Source organism: Asparagus officinalis, chromosome 3 (assembly GCF_001876935.1).
Source record: "Asparagus officinalis chromosome 3, Aspof.V1, whole genome shotgun sequence".
Classification (NCBI taxonomy): domain Eukaryota; kingdom Viridiplantae; phylum Streptophyta; class Magnoliopsida; order Asparagales; family Asparagaceae; genus Asparagus; species Asparagus officinalis.
This window is the reverse complement of record NC_033796.1, coordinates 61,160,804-61,184,177: the sequence shown is the minus strand read 5'-3', so window position 1 is coordinate 61,184,177 and position 23,374 is coordinate 61,160,804. Positions and strand designations below refer to the sequence as shown.

At 35.8% G+C, this 23,374-nt stretch overlaps 1 protein-coding gene across 1 annotated transcript in view; it reads right to left on the bottom strand.

Moving 5' to 3' along the window:
- Positions 1-13,880, bottom strand: part of LOC109834225 (isoleucine--tRNA ligase, cytoplasmic) — a 41,062-nt gene extending 27,182 nt beyond the window's left edge. The window contains exons 1-10 of the mRNA XM_020402204.1: positions 13,492-13,880; positions 12,744-12,809; positions 12,526-12,669; positions 10,895-11,118; positions 9,411-9,576; positions 3,742-3,855; positions 2,921-3,018; positions 2,000-2,078; positions 1,604-1,762; positions 1,248-1,337 (exon numbers count right to left, since the gene is read on the bottom strand). Of these exons, the coding sequence (XP_020257793.1) occupies positions 1,248-1,337; positions 1,604-1,762; positions 2,000-2,078; positions 2,921-3,018; positions 3,742-3,855; positions 9,411-9,576; positions 10,895-11,118; positions 12,526-12,669; positions 12,744-12,809; positions 13,492-13,572 (1,221 nt within the window). The 5' untranslated portion in view covers positions 13,573-13,880. The remainder of the gene's footprint in view (positions 1-1,247; positions 1,338-1,603; positions 1,763-1,999; positions 2,079-2,920; positions 3,019-3,741; positions 3,856-9,410; positions 9,577-10,894; positions 11,119-12,525; positions 12,670-12,743; positions 12,810-13,491) is intronic.

Sequence of the window (23,374 nt, the reverse complement as noted above, 5' to 3'; positions counted from 1 at the left end):
ATATATCTTGTTTACTTGGTGCAAGGATATATAAGAATACAAACAAATGACTCATCCTCATTTTGACAACGCAGATGCAATATTAGGAAACCAGTTAACAATTTTGGAGCTGAAACAATATCAAAGAGGGAGAACATTAAGGAAACTGATATTTATTTGATGGCAACAAACACAACAAATGCAATTGATTGTATTATATCTCCTTAATACTTTCAAACTTCTGAACATTGAGCTGGCCCACTATGAACCAATAAGGTATAGAAAGAAATTTAACTTTTATAATCCCAAAGTTTACTTTAAGGGGTTCCATTACCTGCATTTGGGCATACATCTTGATAGTTAATGCAAAGAGAACAGAATGGCGGTAAGGATAAATATGCCACTTGTATTTTTCCTTGAATTTTCCTTTATCAAGAAAATATTCTTGCAGGTATTCGTTTTACCCTGATAAGTTCTCAATACTTGAAAGAAAGTGAAGATATGGTTGGATATGTTTGATAAAAGGCGGAAAAAGAGAGGGAGTCAGGATAGTGTTCATTATGAATGAACTTTTATTAGGATATACTAACAGTATGATCACCCTCCTCTTCCTTTTAACTTCTCTTCTATCTCCAGTGAGTGCCACCTTTTCTTCCTGTTTACTTTCTTCAGATCTGCAAAATTTTCCTTTGTGTCTTTTCTGAATATCACTTTTCTCCATGAGCTGAAATTTCTTAAATCTACAGCGGATTTCAAGTTGTCACCATCTTTAGAATCCCCTGATACCATCAAGGCATCAACTCATAGTTCCTGAGGCCATCCAGTACATTTCTGAACAAAGGACTTTTGCAGGCACAAACCGACATGGCTTTAAGTGCAATTACACTTCCAGAAAGAACACAATACACAAGTCTCATTTCTGACATTACCATCTGCTAAATGATTGATTAAAGGATACAAGATGCCAAGGCCTTCAATAAAGCAAACATCTATATGCCGGGCATGTCCTACTACCTTGTAAATGGTTCAAATAATCAATAGATGTGCAAGAGTTATGCGGGCCTTGTAACATATGTAAAATAACTATTCACAAAGGGACATATGTATAGAGTTCAATCATCTAAAATGATAAACTTTCATAACAATATACTATCAATATACATCTAAGTCTTTACTCTGATGATGATTATTAGCTCTGAAATATGATGAACTAACTCTACAATTAGTCAATTCCAGCGGCAATATAAGAGGTGCTCTGCAGAACTTACATCATCAACACGCCGAAGCATACCAAATTCAGGACCACGATTAGAGGGAATAGTGATATGATCAATGTGATGACGGTGCAGATCAGTAACCTGCACAAACCAATAACAAAATAAGGAAAAACGACCTGCCTTGACATCAAATTCAAATTCATATCACACCTAATGCAATCTGTAAAGAAAACAATGTAATTAAAAAACGAAAAACAAAAGCAAACATTTGGCTGATAGAAAATTTTTAAAGGATACCTCAAAGCAAGATTCAGGAAAACATAAAACATATACAACAGAAGAACAATACTGATGAGAAAACAACAAGAAATGATTGACGGAAAAATAGGAATTAAGAAAGAAGGTACCTTTGCACCAGACAACTTTTCAAGTTTATCAATCGAATCAATTACAACTTTCTCCACACCATCCTCACTAATCCATACAGGTAGAGGAGTTCCCCAAAACCTACTTCTGCTCACAGCCCAGTCTCTAGCATTTTCAAGCCAATTGTGAAAACGCTTTTCCTGTCAAGAACCAATACAGTTACTCAACATGGGGACACACATTGTGTACCGTAGATTAAATAAGATTAAAATTGAACATCCCAAAATCTAAAGACGAAATCAAAATATATATGCAAATTTGTATAGAAATGAAAACTCAATAACTTACTAAACGAAATTTAGCACTAACAGACAGCCAGCAATCCATAATAATAATTTGAACGATAGGAAAAAAAATAAAAAGAAAAAACAACAAACCTTAACATAATCAGGAACCCAGTACGTCTGTTTGTTACTCTCAAGCAATTTATCTTTAATCTTTTCAACCGCCACAAACCTTCAGATAGTCCAGAAACAATTCAATAAATATGTGAAGCTTTGAACAGCACAGAGCAAAGTTGTCAGAAGCAATTGCAGCAATTCTCCATAAGATGCGTACATGATATAACTGTACTTAAAGAAAACAGTTGAACAATGAAGAAGTTTAAGCTCTTCTACAGAAAATTAGGCACGTTAAATCTTTGCTTAAGTTCAATATAGAAAATACAGCTGATGCTCTTGAGACAGGAAGGTTTAAATGTAAAAAGGATGTACATAACATTACGGTGTGGAAAACAGCTGATAATGTGAATGCAAAAATCATATACTAAATAAACCTTCTCCATACTGCTGTTAAGATGAGTAGTGAACTAGAAGGGATAAAGCGAGGATGAGACATAAGTATATCAAAGGGCATGCAAGAATGAATAATTATGAACAAAAAAAGTTATGAACAAGGTGATGCAGAACTTATGGTGTAAAGTCATGAGAAATCATAACTAAGAGCTCATAATGTCTTACTCGGAATATGCACACAGTTCACATGAATATTAATTAAATAGATGTATGCAGCTGCACATATCTGGTTTTTGGCGAAATGTCACCAAACACCAATTCTTACTGAAACAAATCAAGGAAATAGGCATACAATATTATATCCCAGAGGGGAAAAAGAAAATAAAGAATTATTACACTAATAACCAACAAACTTTTTCACGTGTCATATTACTATTAAGACAAAGATAACTGGTGCATACAAATAAATTCTGATTATATACAAGTTTACATCTTGTAAAAGATCATAGATCTAAAACCCAATTGAATTTAAGTAATAGTGTAACACAACCAATAAAAACTTACCAACTCGGAATAGCCCTATACAAGAGTGGAGTTTCAGATCTCCAACAAAATGGGTAAGAATGCATAATGCTTCCTGAATTTACAAGTCTTCCTTTTGCCTGTAGTGAAGTTGCAAATATTAGACTTCCTAAGATGCAAATTATCAGGAATGATCAATTAAGGTCATCAGTGGAGGAAAAAAAAGACACCAGTAGTGAAACAGGATGATGTGATAAGATGCGTACTTCCTTCATCTTGAGTTCAGTACTACAGTAGATATCTTATTTTCTGGATGATATTCTCACTTTAAAAAGAAAAGTATTGTGGATCGTGAAGGTTCATTTCTAAGCTGCATTTGAGTTTAAAAAAAATTATCTTAAGATTATCTAGTTGCACTTAGTTTCTCCATCCATGGAAATATAATCATGGTTTCCTTCTAAAAAGTTTCCTATACTGGAAACATAGTGGTTAATGCTATTTATTGGTTAATGCTATTTATTGTTCACTTTAGAGTACTAGAATCTCATGGAACTGAACAAATAAAAGTGATACTGTATGTTTATATTAATCACTTCTTTCATAAAATATCTTTAGAGTTTGTTTCTGAACAATCTATTAATATTTTTTTCATTCCCATTATTCCAATGTACTTGAGATTTTCCTATGAGGTAAATAAAAAAACTAGCAGACATGATAATAAGTAGTGCTGAACAAATACAGAAGATGACAACCCACAATGAAAAATATAATAATTCACAACAACTAAAGCAAGGGACTTGACAGGAAATCAAGTCACGATGAACAAATTGAAGACATATATGATTCTTAATTGCTAGTCTCACCTTCACAGCATTTAAGATGTCCTTATCAGCATCCTTGACATGGCGTCCTTGAAAATCGTATACTTTTTCAATAAAGCGTCCATCAGCATCAATTGCAACTATGAGCTCCTCATCCTATACAAGTAAGAAACAGATAAATAAATATTATATGAATTCAAATTCGATGAAAATTACCTTTAAGCACAACTAAATTATATAAAGAGTAGGCGAAATCAACTATGACTATAAATAAGTTGGTAATAAATAGAAGATGGTCCTCAATGGAGATGAATGGAAGGAAAAGATTCATGTAACTGAATTTAGAAGTTACGAAAAAGGCTTAAGCCTTTCCATTGTTGTACATCTTATACACGACTCAACAACCTGCCACTTCCACCAAACTTTACAAAATGTTCTCCACTCCGATTACTTTTTGAGCTTCTTCAATCTACCAACAATTCACTTTACCAGTATATGTATGGAAACAGAGTGTGTAGTAGAACGAAGAAGTTTATAAGTAACTAAAGAGAAGAGAAAATCTAAAAAAATTGATAGAAATTTTAGAATGAGGAAAATTTTGAGACTTCTGAATAAATATAAATGAGCAGAAAAGAAAGCAAAAAAAGAAGGAAAGGAGACTTAAGTACAAGGCTTATGAGAATTTGTGCAAGGAGCTAGAGTCTAATATATATTGTTTATTAATTATTTAGATAGTCTATAAATACTAACAATTCATAATAACTTTAATACTTAGAATCATCAAATTTTTCAAACATAACATCACAATTATCAAATATAAAAATATAGTATCACAATTTCTTAACAAAAGTTAGTCATATATGACTAACCACCATTCCAAAAAGTATCATCAAATGATCAAATACGTTAACGTCATTAAGTTTAAGGCAATAAAAACAAGTCTAAACACTTCCACCTCTGGAGTTATGAACATCAAAAAAACATTCTAATTCCTAATTAAGTTCACTATATCAACTAAACTAAACATGGTTATGTAACAACAGTAAGAAATTTTGCATACACAGAGATGCATGCAAATTTAATTTCACAAAGTATTAATGAAAACTAAAACATAATAAAAAATCAAGTAATAACTGAAAGTAATTATCTAATCAACACAATGAACCCACTAATTAATCTCGTTACTCTAATTCTATGACAAATCTTTTAAAAAATTATGTTGAAGGGTAAAGTAATGGAGCAACAAGTTTGATTTATGGTAAATTGGCAATACAAAAGATTAGAATTTGGAAGGTAATTTTCAGAATCACTATTTATTTTAAAGAAATAAATTAAGATGCCCGATATAACTAAAAAATAAAAATTTACCTCACCGAAGCAGCTTATAGCTAGAGGAGTTTGAGAAGAGGCAAAGAGCTAGGGTTTCTGTTGGAGGAGGCGAAGAGGTTGCATATTAGTAGCAAGAGAATAGGGTGATCGGGGCTAAAAGGGCTAGGGTTTAAATGATTTGGACGTGGAGATGCATCAATGTGTCCTAATCAGAGATGCAATTTAACCTAAAAAAACCTATGTTAACTGGTTATGTAACGTAACGCACATTTAACGCAATATAACGTTTTTTTTAGGTTAAACAGTTTCAGGGTTAAATTGGTGTGTTACCTAACAAGAGGTTACCGTTAAGTTACAAAACGGGTTATAACGAGTTATATAATATATTTTTTTAAACACTAATACACACATATATAAAGAAATAGAGTATGGAACTAGGTAATTTTACATGTATCAAAGAGTGAGGAACAAATAGTTAGTAATTGATCATAAAATTAAAGAGAGATGGAGCAGCTATTTTCTTAGATTGTTAAATCACAACCACACAGGAAAACATAAGTTAGAACCTAACACCATAATGCTTGTAGGAACCGCAAGTACTGTCAAAAAACTAGGGTTAGTGAGACCAAAATGCTTTAAAGAAATGAAAACTGGAAAAGTCGTAGGACACCTGACGATATTGCTACCAAAGTTTGAATATGTTCTTGGAAATGTAGGCTTAGACGGTTGACAAACTCAACAAGATTATAGATATGAAGTAAATGCACGATGTATGGAGAATTAGTACTTTCTATTCATAGGCATGAATAAAGAAGATACATGAAGTACTTCAAATTTTTGAACTTAGGAGTCACATTATAAAACTTCAGAGGATAATTGAGCAAAGAATGAGAGAGAAAACGTATCGGATAACCAATTTACTTTTATCAGTTTATGTAAGGGGGTTAACTATGAAATATATTTATAGATTAAGACAACTGATGGAGAGGTACTAAAGGAAGAGAAATGATCTACATGGTTTTCATTGTTCTTGAAAAAGAGCTTATGGTAGAGTTCCAAGGATATAATTTGGTGGGTCTTCAAAAAGAAATAAGTATCTAGCAGATAACTGGTTGTTGGACTACTTTTCTCAAACTACTCCCACACTAACAAGAGAGAAAGGTGGGTCCATTCACATCAACTTTTTTCAACATTGATGACTCATAAAAGGAGCCTACACTTCTCAAGGAGAGAAAAGTGTGGGAGTAGTTTGGAAGAGGATAGTCTAGTTAGCATTATTCATCAAAGATATGTATGATAGAGCAACAACTAAAACATGCACAACTGATTAAGAGATATAACTATTTCTATTAACATAGGTTTGCAGCAAGGGTCAACTTTAAAACCCTTATCTTTTGCATTAGTTGTGCAAGCGTAGTAGATATATATAAGACAGTCCTATTGTGTATATCATTTGCTGAAGGCATAGTATTACCTACTGTGTATATCATTTGCTAAAGGCATAGTATTAGTTAATGAGAGCTGGGAAAAGAAACTTTCCAAAGCACAAGGTGAAAAGAAGTACTCGAAACAAAAATAAAATAGATGGATTTAGTAAAACTATGAAAGAGAATGACCATGAAATACATTTGATAGTTAAGAAATATCTGGTTGTAATCACTTTAGGTATTTAGAATCATTGCATTAAGATTGTGAGATTGTCAATGGACAACTTTTTATGGAGTGGTTTTGGTATGTGATTCATTGAGTACAATCATGATGAGCTAAATTCGAGGAGTGCTCCCAGAGTCCCATGTGATTGTTAAATACATACTGCACTGAAGGTGAAATTGTATAGGATGCTTCTAACAATAAGACCAACAATGCTTTATGAATATGGTGGACTATTAAACATGAGCCGGAAATGATTGGGGGAGAACGGAGAATGTTAAAATGTACACATAGATATTAACTAACAAATAAGATAAGAAATTAGTACATTTGTAGAAAATTAAAGGTTGCATCTATCCAAAGATACAATGAGAAAAAATTAAGATGGTCTGGTCATGTGCAACAAAGGCCACTAAACGACATTAATTAGGAGACCTGAAAGGACTATAGCTAATGGAGCGAAAAGGACAAGAGGATCCAAAAGAGATAAGACTTACAAAAGTGAATAGACAAATAGGATTTTCATGTTGTGGATCCAAAAGATTTGGAATAAAGGCTTTGTTGTTGTCTTTGTTTTTTTACCTATCATTACCATGCAAGCAAGGAAGCAACCTTTTATCTTCCTTTTCTTTGACACACATGTTTCAACGAAACTAAAAAAAACCCACATATATTAACCTATCTAACTTATATATTGTAGCCCCGCATAAGTAACTTACATCTTACTTCTTTTGCAAATATATATTCTTCTCCAAAACCAAGAGGAATTTAAAAGCACATATATTTCAAGAAAAAGAAATCTACCCATGTTGGCATGTATTGGATATATGGATAAATTTATATTGGTGCTATCTCGGATATACCTCGTGAAATTCCATATTTTCAACAACTCGCTAATGCACGAACATGTTCGATATTAAGGATACATTCAAGACCAAGAAATTATACTATTCATAATATTGGCTTCATTGCCAACTTTTCTTGTGGATACGTGACTACAATTTCTTCTTTATCAATTAAGAAATATGATTATGCTGGAGATCTCACACAAATAATAGTGCTTATTTTTTATTGTGGGTTCTCTATTATATTACCATCTCTCTCACAAACTGGACAAGGAACCAAACGAACTGATAATAATTTTGTATTAAAAGGAAAATAATTTTATAAATAGCATGTAATTTCATTGTTTTGTGTCTGGTGTCCATCATACATGTTTTAAAATAAGTAAAACACATATGGTGGAAGTAGATGAAGTGACAAACAAACGAATATATAACATGCACACAAAAAAAGTAGATGAAGACAAAACTGTTGACCTAAGGCATTTAGGTAGATGCACGTTGGATGTATGATAGAGAAACATGTGAGTATGAATGTACACACTTGCTTGTACATGCTCATGCACATAAAGCAGTATCTTTATTGTGTAATATATTGGCTTTCTGATAATGTAAGAATTTCATTTAGTATGCCCATTCCACATGGTATGACACATGCAACAATAAAGAAACAATGAAGAAAAAGAGCACCCCAAGAGGGAGAGAACCAAATAGGAAATATTAAACTAGAAGAGAAGGGATTATTCAGTAGTGGTTTAAATGCAGCATATTAGTGGACCTTAGAAAAGCAGTTGAAATGTGTAACTCATGCAAGGTTGTGAAAAACGGAAAGCAGAGCGAAGCGGTGACAGTGAGATAGCACTTAGGCTTTTAGCGCTTAAGCAGATTAAAGTGGAAAAAAAACAGCAAGTTAAAAAGACGTTTCATTTTAAATATGGATAAATATTCAAACAAAAATTCATGAAAATGTAAAAAATCTATAAATGCATATTTGAAGACTTATAGAGAACTAAGCATAAAATAGATGTGTAACAAACACACAATATTAACAAAGTATCGGTGCTTTGTCAAGGCAGTGGAGGAGAGCGAGCAATAGACTGAAGCTTCGCTGAGAAGCTTGGTGAAGACGATGAGTAGGAACTCATCAAGAGAGGCGGTGAAGAGAAAGTGTTGGATGTGTGGTGGAGGCAAGAGAAGCTCCTAAAGGTAGAATTGGTGGCAGGAGGTGGAGAATTTGGGGCTTGGAGGAAATAGAGCCAAAGGATGATTTGGGGTCTTAGGGTTTTTCTTTTTGGGGTCACAACCAAGAAAGAGAAAGAGGGATGGTTGGATACAATGAGTTTTAGCCGTTTTAAAGCGCTAATAAGCGCCTTCTAGCGCTTTTCTCTACTTTACACTACTTTTCACCCGTTTTTCACGCTTTCGTGAGCAAAAGGCACCACTTGCGCTTTATACCACTGCTTTGAGGCAAAGCAAAGTGGCCAAGGGTTGCTTCCACTTTATACCATCGCTTTTTACCACTTTTCCAACAATGAACTCATGCCACGTGACATAAACATGGGAAGTACTCTAAAAGCTTTCCAGTGGAGCATAGAGAGGAAAAGTGGGTTTGTACAGGAATGAAAGACTATAGATTGTAGAGTGAACCAGATTCCATGAAAGTTAGATAGAATGTTAAATTTAATTGTGTCAATTTGTCAAGAACAGCAACCAAAAGAACTTGAGCCTTGCTACAAAGACCACAATTTCAACAGTAAAAGTGAAATCTAAACAGGGGGAAACATCCTAGACTACATACTTGATGGCGATTCTGATAACTGTCTCATGTCCAACAGAGGTAACTGCTGAATCAAATTATTAATTATCTAGGCATATCAACAAAGCCCCTACCTTACGTACTATACCAGAAGCAATGCAAACACGATAATCATCTTCACCAAATGCAGGAGCACAATGGACAACCCCAGTCCCACTATCATCTGTGACATAATCATCAGCAACCACCCTAAATGCCATGTCTGCGCACTCTTTGAAATAGTCGAACAAAGCTTCATACCTGTATCAGAAAACTACCAGCTTTCAGTTTCCTCAAACACATAAAGAATCAAGGCAAATCAAATTCAAAATTTTCATTATGATCTGCACAAAATTCCATCGGAACAGTTTCCAACAACTATCACTCAGAATTTAAAGTTGAATATTAGTCTAAAATTACATAATATCAAGTGTAACACATCAAAATAGTTAAAAGGAACATGTGTTAAGATATTTATATAAGGATAGTAGTGAACTTCTATACAACACATTCTATGATAAACTATCTGTCCATAAGCCAAGAACATTTTTACGACACTAATGTTATCGTCAAACCAGAACTGGAGGGAGTAACTACAGAGGATAATATCCAAAAGGAGAAAACCAATTAGCATGACTCAATAATTCCTAACATCTACGAAAAGAACTAGAGAGGATTTGATTTGATTATGAAATATGGCAGTAGATAACCCTCATGTTCCGAAACATATCAGACCTTATGGCAATATTTCAAAGTCACACCCCTTTATTCATCCCTTCGAAGGAAACTGTAAGCTGTTTTAAGAGTCTTCTTTTATTTAAACTTGCAATGCTTATAAATTGATAACGTTCCTTTCAGCAATGAATCAAAGAGCCCACATTGTGTTAGAAATAACACCATGAACCCTTGCTAACTTGACCCAGTTAGAGCTTAATATATTTCTGCACTTGCCACGGCTCCAACATTGGCCGCTGTAACAATGAATATTATATCCACTACATTGTTACATTGGGTCCTAGAAGTTGTCCACCTATGCTTGTGATCAATTGGACTATGAATGCAATACATTGTCAATGCGTGTTCACTTCACAGAAGTACATTAAACACACACAAACATACACGCGCGCGCATTATCAGTTCATGGTTACTGCTCATAGATTGAATCACTAAATGAGATATCAAGAAATGGTGATGTAATGATATCCCATTCCAGTTTGTGCTATATCCAACAAGCAGAAGCGGCCAATAGCCAACTATTATAACACCATCCATATATAGCCAACAATAGCAGCACCAAAGTAATTATGTGTGCAGTCAGTATTGAAATATTGGAGACCAAATTCTGGTTGTGTTACTTCCCTATACAAACTAATCATGCATTAACTTCTTGTGAAGCAAAGATAAAAAAAAACCTAACTAATATTGGTATAGGTAGCACGCATACAGAAGTATTACCACAACCTGACTTTCTAAAGGAAACAATATAGACTGAGTGACAAACACTTGAAAAGTAGCTTGCGCATGAAACAGATATAGTGATATGCAGATAATAATCAAACAGAAAGTGGTGAGTGCTCACTTCATGCCCACAAGGGAAGCGCCTGAAATTTTTTCCAACACTTCATATGATCCAGTATCCACTGTGCACTTAGTTTTTCCATCTGGAGTGTCCTTGCTCTTAGGCTTTGAGTTTGCTGAGCTTTGCTTCAAGCTCGACCCATCTCCTTTTGGTTTCTTTACAGGTAGCTGGGAAAGCCGAGATTCTGCAACAATATATGTTGCACCAGTCAACTTGTCCCTAACCTGTTATGATTTCACAGTAAAATGAGATTCCTAGCTGCTACAGGGTAGTGGTAATACCGATCAACACATCATAAATTGTAAAAATGATTTAATTAAGAATATCAAACTATATTCTGTCAAGCCAAGTGTAAACTAACAGTAGTGTGCAAAAAAGAGCATCTTATAATTACTGAAAATTCCAAAAGGAATTAAACAAAAGTAAGGCTACCATATAGCAAATTTCGAAAAGGAAAAAAGGATGCAAAAGCACTAGGCTTTTTTGATCATGAGGAAAAAAAACAAACATGAGGAAAAAGAATTCTCCAATACTTCGTTCCTGGCAAAGCAGGTTATTCTCGATCTATGGGTCTAAATTACTACTACCCACTGAAAGGGAAGTAGCGCGCGCCTACAGTATGTTGCAGAATTGCTGAATTGTCACTTTATATGCATTGCACATGGATATTGGTGATTCAAGTAAACATTGATAAACTGAAAATAGCCATGAATTCTCCTCATTAATACATTAATAGAACATGCAGTGACCTAGTCAGGTAAATTTTTTAACTTTTGAGTTGTTTCATTGAGATGAGTTATAGAGATATCAAGAAAGTAGTTCGATGCGGTTTCAATAAATGCAAAATGTGAGGAATGCAATGGGCCATGATAACAATCCAGGACATATTTGTGAATGATCAATTAAATTTAAAATGCATGAAAGTCATATAAACTCTCATATTACTTTCATGGTGCTCTCTAGAAAGCTCATCCATCCGTTGTCTCAGAGGTCAGTTGACTATCTAGAAATTTAACAGAATAGATTGTGGGATTATGTTTGGTCTACATATTAATCAAAAGGGTGTTTACAAGTCTAGCATCAAGTTGAACAATAGGTTGTTTGCAAATATCTTTTTAATTTGACATCTCAAAGGATATAGTATGCAGAACTGTAAGTATATCATTAGCTTTAAGCAGTCAAAACATAAATGAGATAGCTCTTTTCATGCTAAAGTCGGTTAGTTGGTCTTATTTTATAGCTTAATGTTTAGGTCAAGTAGTTATGTTCACTTAAACCTTGGTGATCAACAGGATTATTGGCATCGCATAGACGTATTGTAATTGCACCAGTTCGTTATTTGCACAAAACGATTTACTTAAAGTTCTAAGTACTCGTGTAACATGCCTAAGGCTCACCAAACATGCAAAATTGGCATTATAATTGTCCAGAAGGTAAGAGTGATCAGTAGTGTCCATGGACTCATTAATGACATAGGAGAAGTATTTATCAGAAACCCATAAGTTAGTACTCTTAATGTTCTTACCAGCATTACAACAATTTTTTTGGTTTCCAAACATCATTTAATCAATCATTTCCATTTATAACGATATTGTATAAGTTTGATTCTTTCATATGAATAACATAACTACCTTAACATATTGGAAACCTGCATTGACACAGAGTGCAAGATTACTGGGAAGCGTCCATGGGGTTGTTGTCCATGCGACAAGAGCAGCATTGTCTGGGTCCCCAATTAAAGGGAAAGACACCATAATTGCCGGATCTGACACTTCCTACATAGTCAAAGACAATTGCTTGACAGAGAAATAAACATTGGAATAATTTTATTCCGAGAAAAATGGCATACCTTGTAGTTGAGCCCAGCTTCAAAATTGGCAAGAGGAGTCTTGCAACCTGTACTGTAAGGCATAACCTGCATAAGAAGTAAGACTATGACTAGTAGTACTTCTGGTGCAATCAAGTAAGGTAGTAAAAGAAAGTATCACTCACCAACAAGGAATGAATTAGATTTATAATTAAAAGAAGGTTATTGCCCTTTGGATACCCCAAAGTTTCGTCCTTGTTTAACTTCAATACAATTAAATTTCCCCTAAAATGTATCCCAAAGTTTCCATCACTTGTAACTACAATACCTTCATTGTTCATAATTCAGTTTTGGTTGTGAACATTGCTTAACATGGTTGTTTTGCTATGAAAACTTGGAGAGATGGACAAATACTTTTATTTTCAATGAGTACGGGTTCAAACAGCTGAAGGAGAAAAACAATGGGAAACCCCTAGGGCATAAAAATTCAAATATTATCAAGTTATCAGCACGGGATGCGTTTTAAAGATAAACTAAATGGTGCTGCAACCGAACCTATTAAAGTTAAAAATGACAAAATTTGGTGTAGTCGTTTGTGCAAATCTAAGCTTCCTGGTAACCAAAGTTAAAAATAGATGAACCCTTAGGAAATTTTAGGGTATTAAATTGTTTCGCATTCACCTTTTCAATGTTAACATTCGATGTTGATATTCTTGAACAAAGTTAACAAAGACCGAAAGGTTGAGGTATTAAAGTGCAAGCAACAAACAATCCGAGAATGTCCGAATACCTTGAAACCCCTGTACACCAATCCCTTGTCATAAAGCTGAGCAAAAACCCACCAGACGCTCTCCATAAAACTCGGGTCCATCGTCTTATAATCATTCTTGAAGTCGATCCACCTCCCCGTCCTCGTAATGACCTCCTCCCACTCAGCCACGTACCTGGTGACGATCCCCACTCGGTGCGCTTCAGCTGGGTCTTGAAGGCTTGGATCGACTCCCAGAGGTCTAGGATTTGCTCCTCTTGTTTTGGGAACGAGAAGTCCTTGCCCTCGCAGACGTCCTCCATTGTTTTTTTCAATGGAGAATCGCCCGCGCGCCGCTTTGATCTGAGAGAGAGATGAAACTGATGGGGACGAAAGAGAGAGGCGACGGCAGGGGACCGAAGGGACCGCGAGGAATTAGGGTTTTGGGTTTTCTAGTAGGATAAACGGCCCGTTTCATCTACTTTTCACCTAGCGGGGTTATTCATTTGGACACTTGGGGCAAATTGGTGTAAATTGTTTGGAATAAATTTATCCAATAGGATAATTTGAGTGGGATAAATTGGTATAAAATTGGATAATTAGTGGGACAATTGATATGATATCTTTTTATAATATGATATTTATAGATTAATTAAGTACAAGTTTAACTTAATATTACATCAAATGATTAAATAAATAATAATAATATATAATAATATTATGTTTAAAATTATTTTAATATAAAATATTAAAATAATATAATAATATTAATATTAATCAAACTTTGAATATTTTGAAGTTTATTTTAAATATTATGCTATATTAATAAATTTTTTAATTACAATAATTATTTAATCATTCCTACATTTATTACAATGATGATGATAAAGTCTTAATTATTACAAATAAAATCTTAGTTAGTAACTTGAATCTTAATTATTATAAATATAATCTACCGTCAAATAACTTTGCTCTAAACTCTTTGGGCTACGTTTGTCTCATCCTCCCACATTATGTTTGTCATTTGTTCTCTCCAACGTGATGCAGCTGTCCGCTGTGCTTGTTGAGTTTGTAGGTCATCGTCCTCATCAGAATCACCATCAATCGGAGCAACATTGTGTGGTGCCTCTGGAGGAAGATCAGATACTTCAAAGTCATCGTTAGAGTTCTCCATCTTCAGAAAATTATGCAGACCGATACATGCCCAGATCATACTTTTTTGAGTTTCATATGGAAAACCTGGAGGTTGAGACTTAAAAATAGTAAACCTAGACTTCAAAACGCCAAAAAACGTTCAATACAATTTCTAAGAGATGTATGTCGATGGTTGAATAACTCATGAGTATTGCGTGGTCGTTGACGGTTGTTAGCTGGGCCAAACTCTTTAAGGTGGTACCTCGTACCCCGATAAGGAGCCAAGAATTATAGCCTATTTGGGTAACCACAATCAACTAGATAAAATTTACCTGCATTAACATTTCTTAAGCATTATAATAAATAAATATAAAATCTAACAAATTGATAAAATAAATATTTACCATTTGGGAGTGGAAGATTGCATGCACTTCTACTCGTTGCATCCTTCAAGACCCGTGAATCATTGGTAGATCCCTCCCATCCCACTAAGACATAAATAAATCTAAGATCAAATGTGCATGCTACAAGGATATTTTGAGAAAGATAGCGATGTCTATCACGATATGGAGTTTGGTCCTCGTCATACACCATACATGGAATGTGGGTCCCGTCAATAGCACCGATACAGTCCTATATATTCCCATTAACATATATGAAATGTGACTTTAAAATTATAATAATGATGAATGGAGACTTATATAGTGTATTTAAATATCAATACCTTGAAATAATGCCAAAAACGAGATTCGGATGTGACCTTTTATGGTGGATCGGTAGGAGGAGAAGCCATCATACAAGGGGCTAATGACACAAGGGCCTGGAGTGCCTTATTGAAACATACACTGACTGCAAATCGGGATCGATCAAACCTCTCAATGGTGATGCAATATCGTTGATTTTGAGAAACGGTGAGAAGAAAAATAGCAACCATCTCCTCAACGCTGATATACCGTGTATCTTGTAAATGCCCACGTTCTCGCAAGACCATACACAATTTCATGAAGCAATCCGGATACATACGATATACTCGACGAAAATCACGTGGGTTGCTCTCCATCTTAGATTTCAAATATTGAAGACCAAGGTCCGTAATGCCATGTCTGAGTTAGGAGATGCGTAGATTTAACTCCTCTTGTGATATGATGTGTGTGATACTCATGACTAGACCTCCTATTTGTGCAGCCATGTTGATAATGCGGATAAGGAGATAATCAACAGTATCCCCATGAAATAGCAAAATAGAGACATTCTAATTTGATTCCATCTTGTATTAATCATGAAATCAAAACATACTTAGACCAAAAGCATATAACTAACAACATCAAAGTATATAACTAACAACATCAAAGCATTCATGTCTAATCCATAAAAGTACAAAAGCACAAAAGCACAAAAGCACAAAAGCATATAACTAACAACATCAAAACATTCATGTCTAATCCATAAAAGTACAAAAGCACAAAAGCATATAACTAACAACATCAAAACATTCATGTCTAATCCATAAAAACACAAAATCATATAACTAACATCATCTATGTTCCCAAAAATACAACTCCAAAAGAGTAGTCATCAAACTACGGTCCACAAGCATAGTCATTTGGAAATACTCCAGTCAGTCGCCAAATCATAAACCTTCTCCTTTGACCATCATTCATCTTTACAAACATATCCTTCACGTCTTGAGAAATATTTTGACTAAGGACAGTCAATCGCTCTTCATCGGTAAATTCTGGAATTAAAGCCACTCCCTCGACTCACGGTTGGTTGCGGCTTCGCAATAACCTCACCTCTGTGACTAACTCTTGTAAAGCCTTACTTATAATTATAATTCCACTCACCATTTCTTGCACGGCGGGTTGAGACATTGTGTTAGCTGTGGTGCGGGAAGGTACTCTACGAACATTTCTACTAGTGCTAGAGGTTGATGGTACATATTCAGCCACGGGAGTGGCAGGATACTCTACGAACATTTCTACTAGTGCTAGAGGTTGATGGTACATATTCAGCCACGGGAGTGGCAGGACCTGAAGTGCTATTAGGGGGAGGTGGTGGAGGATCTACTGGTGGTTGGGTAGGTTCTTCTTCACCTATAGCATCAAGTCCAATCTCATCATCAAATATACCCTCACCCAATGCATTATGTAATGAAGCACTCTCTACACCCTCACTTCCTAAGCCTTCAGCTGCTCTCCCACTAGCTGAGTGACTACCCGCCACCATCTGCATATCCTCCAAATTTTCAAACAACTTATCTTTAAGCATTGGTGTATTAGGATGAGCCTGTCAAAAAACAAAGATAACAAGTTAATTTTTTCTTTTTTGTAATTAGCAAACATAACAATATATTATGTCGTTAGAAACTTTGGGTAATCTAGAATCTAACCTGTTTGTAATTTTCCCACACCTCAATGGAGCAAGTAATTCTTTGAGATATTGGGTCCCAACCAAACCCAGAATTGTTCCTCAATAGATTTTCAATTGGTTCAATCTTCCTCTTCCAACTCTTGATCTTATTCTTTATATGATCAAATTTAAAAGTTCTTCAATTGGTTCAATCTTCCTCTTCCAACTCTTGATCTTATTCTTTATATGATCAAATTTAAAAGTTCTTCCAAATTTAGCATTCATGAATGGCAACACTCTTGATCTTATTCTTTATATGATCAAATTTAAAAGTTCTTCCAAATTTAGCATTCATGAATGGCAACACGTTTTGAGTGATGGTATATTTCTTGAAGTTCCCATTGTCCATCTTGTTGCCATTCTTCACATCCTCCACTAAAAGTCTTAGTAGCTCTCTATTCTCTTGCTCTGACCATATTACATAGTCACACCTAGCTTTTTGGGCCCTCTCACCATCTTGAGAGTACTCTTCCATAGTTTGAGATTCCGAAGTAAAATTCATCCTACAACGCAAGAGGAATCACTTATAACAAACAACTTTAGCACGTATAACAACATTTATGTTCATGATAACAAACAACTTTTAGACTGTAACAATCATTCAAAACAGAGGGATCACTTATAACAAGATGTAAAGATGGTTATCTAATATTAGATATAACATCATGTTCATCCATCTTCTTTTCTGAGAACCTAGTTATCTAATATGAGGGGGGGGGGCTTCCTGTCTGAGAAAATAGTTATCTAATATGCGGGGGAGAAAAGCTCAAGTTATGCATATAATCTAGAAATATTGTTAAAACTTAGTTGTTCTCGTCAATTAACCCATAAGACTGCGAACAATTTCTCTTAAACTATCCTCATATCCTCCATATAGAATCCAAATAAGCAAAATGTACTTGATAATGAACTACACAATGACACAATACAAGGGATTTGACATTATAGAGGATTATAAATACACAATGACAGCATAGTATTGATGCAATGCCCCAAAAACATATTAATATGTATACATTTGCTTTTCGATGTGAAAGAAATGCACAATGATAGCATAGTATAAATACATACAAGGGATTTGCCATTATATAAGGTAGGATTGTACTTGATTTGAAGGAACACATACAAGGGATTTGCCATTATAGAGGATTATAAATACACAATGACAACATAGTATTGATGCAATGCCCCAAAAACATATTAATATGTATACATTTGCTTTTCGATGTGAAAGAAATGCTTCTGTCAGGCTATTTGTTTTAACTCCTATGAATTTAAGTTCACTTACTTGGTCATAATTATAAATCATTGGAGATGACTACAGGATGGAAGAATATGGGAAGAACGGAGACTTATAAATTGGTCTCAAAATTAATGGGGCGACGGTGGTAAATGCTTAACTTGTCAGTGGGTTAATGCTTCAAATGCCTCTTCAGGACAACACCTCAAATGGACAAGGACAAGCACAGGAAGTCCGTGGAAGTTAAACTATAATATATTTTGACTTTAAAAAAAGGTATGATTGGTTATCAAATAACATCTGCTGTCGTCTTCTATTGTAATGAATGTGCTGTTAAATTCTCATCTATAATCGAAATGAACTTCAAAACATATATAGTGATACTGCATCTACTGTTTTAAATTGTGAAGCATTTTGGATTTGGTTGTTTGATTTACATTTTCTGTAGTAGTGGCATGTGGTATTCTTTATTTTTCTCGTTTAGTACTTACTAATCTTGTTATAGAATGCTGTGGAAAGATGGCAATTAAAATTTCCTACTTCCACAAAAATGGGAAATAGGTAAGAAAGCATGTGTTGCCAGCTTATAATGCCCTTTTGTCATTCAAATATTTTCACAACAAAAGTTATGTTAGAAGTAATTTATAATTCTCTAGAACACTCTACAATAATCTTGTAATATGCAAAGATTCTAGAAATAAGTAGGCCTAGAAATTAATTCTCTAGAACACTCTACAATAATCTTGTAATATGCAAAGATTCTAGAAATAAGTAGGCCTAGAAATATGATGCAAATAAGATATATCTAGAAGTAATATGCAAAGATTCTAGAAATAAGTAGGCCTAGAAATATGATGCAAATAAGATATATCTAGAAGAGTAGTGTATTATACAATACTCTAGAATGTTTCATATAAAATATCTATGGTCTAGACGGTTCTATATGTGCCTATAAATAGGCAATGGATGTAAGCATTGTAAACAAGCTTTGAAGCAATTCATACAAAGTTTCTTCAGGTTCATAGCATCTTCTCATTTTCCCTCCTATTTCCTCCATTCTCAATCCATCCCGCTTCCTCAACTCCAATAAATTTGGTATCAGAGCCATCCTTTTCCACCTCAAATCAATCTTGAAAGCATTTAGTCTTTCACTACCATTCTAAATGGCAGCCTCATCAGCAATTGCCCCTTCTCCTTTTAATTACTCTCAAAACTTAGTCCCCATTTTCGACGGCGAAAACTATGACTTCTGGAGCCTCCAAATGAAGACACTCTTCATCTCTCAAGAACTTTGGGAGCTTATCGAAGAAGGCTATGAAGGTCCAGATGACTCTGCAATGTTAGCATCATGGACACCAGCAAAGCAAAAGGAGTATAAAGAGAACAAGAAAAGGATGCGAAGGCGCTTCTCTTTATCCAACAAGGGGTAAGCAAAGTAATCTTTCCCCGAATAATGTCCGCATCAAAATCAAAGGATGCATGGGACATACTCAAACAAGAATTCAAGGGCTCCGATAAGGTAATATCTATCAAACTACAATCATTATGGAGAGACTTTGACAACATAAAGATGAAAGATAATAAATCTGTGAAAGAATTTTCTGATAGAGTTACCTCAATTATTAATTAAATTAGAAGCTATGGGGATAAACTAGAGGATAAGAAGATAGTTGAGAAGATACTAAGAAGTCTTCCCCCTACATGGGATCATATTGTTGATGCCATAGAAGAATCTAAAGACATATCAAAATTAAGTTTTTATGAACTAATGGCTTCTTTGGAGTCACATGAGGTTAGAAGAAGCAGATTTTCAAGCCAAGGGGTGGAGCAAGCATTTCAGTCAAAACTAATATTTTCAAGGAAAGGAGGAGATGGAACTAAAGAAAATAAAGAAAGAAGATTTTCTCAGAAAGTACAAGATAGAAGAGGCAACTACCATGAAAGAAAGTTTGGGAGACAAGGAAAAATTAATGAGAGAGACAAAGATTTCTCAAAAGGTAAGTCTACCGCCTATTATAAAATATGTATTAAGTCTGGACATAACACATACAACTGTAAGTTTAAATGCACAAACTGTAGAAATGCTAATCACTCCCAAAAAGATTGCTGGTATTAGAAAAATAATGAAGTCCACTATACAAAAGTAGAAACCGATCACCTACTTTATTCATGTTTTAATGCACAATCAGAAGAAAAAGATACTTGTATTTGGATAGTGGATGCAGCAATCATATGACAGGAAATAAGAGCATCTTCGTAGAGTTGAAGGATGAAACAAGCTCTCAAATAAAGCTTGGAGACGGAAAATTACAAAACATTGAAGGAAATGGAGTGATAGCAGTCCAGACAAAGGGAGGTAAGACGAAATACATCTCAGATGTTCTTTATGTTCCGAGGCTAACTCAAAATTTACTTAGTGTGGGACAATTAATCCAAAAAGGATATGCAATCAATTTCTTTAAGAATGAATGTGTGATAATAGATGATAAGAATAAACAGATAGTGGCTAGAATAAAAATGGCTCCTAACAAAGTTTTTCCCTTAAAAATGTCAATAGAGAATCTTGCACCCAAATCAAAAGAAAACAATGATTCTCTATTATGGCATCAAAGATATGGCTACTTAAACTTCAAGAGTCTAAATTTGCTAAAAATGAAGAATATGGTGATAGCACTCCCACACATAAATAAAGAAAAAAAAGTTTGTGAAGGATGCATTTATGGAAAAATGCATCGCTTACCATTTACTAAAATATCTTGGAGAGCAAAAGCCCCGTTAGAATTAGTACATTCTGATGTTTGTGGCCCAACACAAACCTCATCATTAAATGGAAGAAGATATTTTTTATTATTTGTTGATGATTATAGCAGAATGATGTGGGTATATTTCTTAAAAGCAAAATCAGAAGTATTCTCAAAGTTTATTGAGTATAAGGCTCTTGTAGAAAAGCAAAGTGGCCAGAAATTAAAAGTTCTGAGAACTGATCATGGAGGAGAGTTCACTTCCAATGAATTTCAAAATTTCTGTAAAAAACATGGAATTAAAAAGGAGCTAACAACAAGGTACACTCCACAACAAAATGGAGTAGCAGAAAGAAGAAATAGATCAATTGTGGAGATGGCGAGGAACATGTTAAAAAGTAAAAATCTCCCAAACAAACTATGGGCTGAGGCAGTATATACAGCAGTCTACATCTTGAATAGATCACCAACAAAAGCTGTGCCAGACAAGACGTCATATGAAGCTTGGTATAGGCGAAAGGCGAAAGTGGATTTCTTTAAGGTATTTGGTTGTATCGCCTATGCACATAAACCAACACAACTAAGGAAGGAAAAGTTTGATGAAAAGGGAGAAAAACTCATCTTTATTGGCTACAGTGAAGAATCCAAAGCCTACAGATTATACAATCCTGATACTTACAAATTAGTGGCCTCCAGAGATGTTATCTTCGATGAAGCAGGAACATGGAACGGTGAACCGCATCAAACCTCAACACCAATTTAAGATTCCCATAGTCCAAGATCCTCAGATGCATCAACTTCAGACACAGATTCACTGCCTAAAAAGGTGCGTTCACTTTAAGATATTTATGACTCCTGTGACGTAGCATTCTTCTCCTGTGAACCACAGAAATTTGAAGAAGCCGTCCAAGATGAAGGCTGGAGAAAAGCAATGGATGAAGAAATCTACATGATCGAGAAGAACAAAACATGGGAGCTGGTGAATCTTCCAGAAGGAAAGAAGGTCATTGGCCTTAAGTGGATATACAAAACCAAGTACAATGAAGATAGCTCCGTGTAGACGGTAAAAAAATACCTTTGTGAGCTTGCAAGAAACTCACCTGAATGACCAACTCGCCTGCACGAGCCAGAATCAGCTGGGATAGCGGAATTTCGCCTTTTACACAACTCGCCTGCCCGAGTCCAAAGTCGAATCCGCCCGCAAACCCCAAGGCCGCCAATATGGCCAGATATCTGTTACCCCACGTGCTGCGATGGGCTTTCCCTCCTCTCTCGACCCGAAGGGAGAGGGCACAGTACTCCAAGACCGTCAAGCGGCCGCTCACAGTACGAAGGACGCGCAGGTGTCGAGATCGACTTCTAAGCATTCGATGAAATGCAACTCACCTCGGCTCGTCTGGAGTCCAGGCAGGACGGGTCCGCCAGCATTCGACGAGCTGTCCAAACCACTCGAGTGCCAGGAACATGCGTTATCCGCGGCCTCTCTTGCAGCCTGAAGAGATGAAGGCACGGCACCTCCCAGGCCGATGCCCGAACAGCACCCATCAGTACAAAGTGAGCAGACAGAATGTACAAAGCAGCCTGCACTCTCATAAATCGACTCGACCTCAGTTGTCCAAGCACAGGGCAAGAGCCGCCGAGCCGCAGTCGGTGGTTTGGTCAGAGGCACGCAAGCATCGACAGCCGTTGCTTACGCTATACGAGGAGGCCGGCTTTACCACTCTACGTTGACGTGATGCCAGAGCACAGTTCTTTCGAATCGACCACTGGTAGCGTACGAACATGGGGCCGCGCGGATATCTCGAACAATGTCATGGTCACTTCCATAATCTCAAAGGAGGCTCAAGCTGTCCTTCTTCCATTAGAAGCCTCTTCAGCAAACCTTTGGAAGGGAGGCTCCGAAAAACTTGGAGCGAAAAGCAGTGAGACCAAGCCTGCTTCGCGATAATCCTTGGGCATCACAGCACTACTTGACCTGGCGTTCTGAGCTTCTGTCTGCGGCGAACTCAAGCAGCGACCGGCCGCAACTCCATCGACTCGAGCTTCATACTTGCCGCTAATGGAAGTCTCCAGAACTCCATCGAACGCGTCCAAGGGAAGCCAGACTGACACTACAGCATCGAGCGAAAGCTATCCTATAGCACCTAAAGTCCCCACACTAAACAAACGATGGGCGATTCCCTCTGCTTTTCTGTTGTGTAAATATTTGATTATTAGCTTTGTAATAAGCCTTTCTTATCAATACAAACGAACTCCTGTTTTTGGGAAATAAAATTTACACTCCTACAGAAGATGCCGCGACCACAGTGGGAGGGAGCTGCTTTCACGCGGCCACGCGGGCCAGGTGGGATCGAACGAAATGGTGCGGTGGCCTCAATTTGATGAAGTTGGCCTGTCGTTA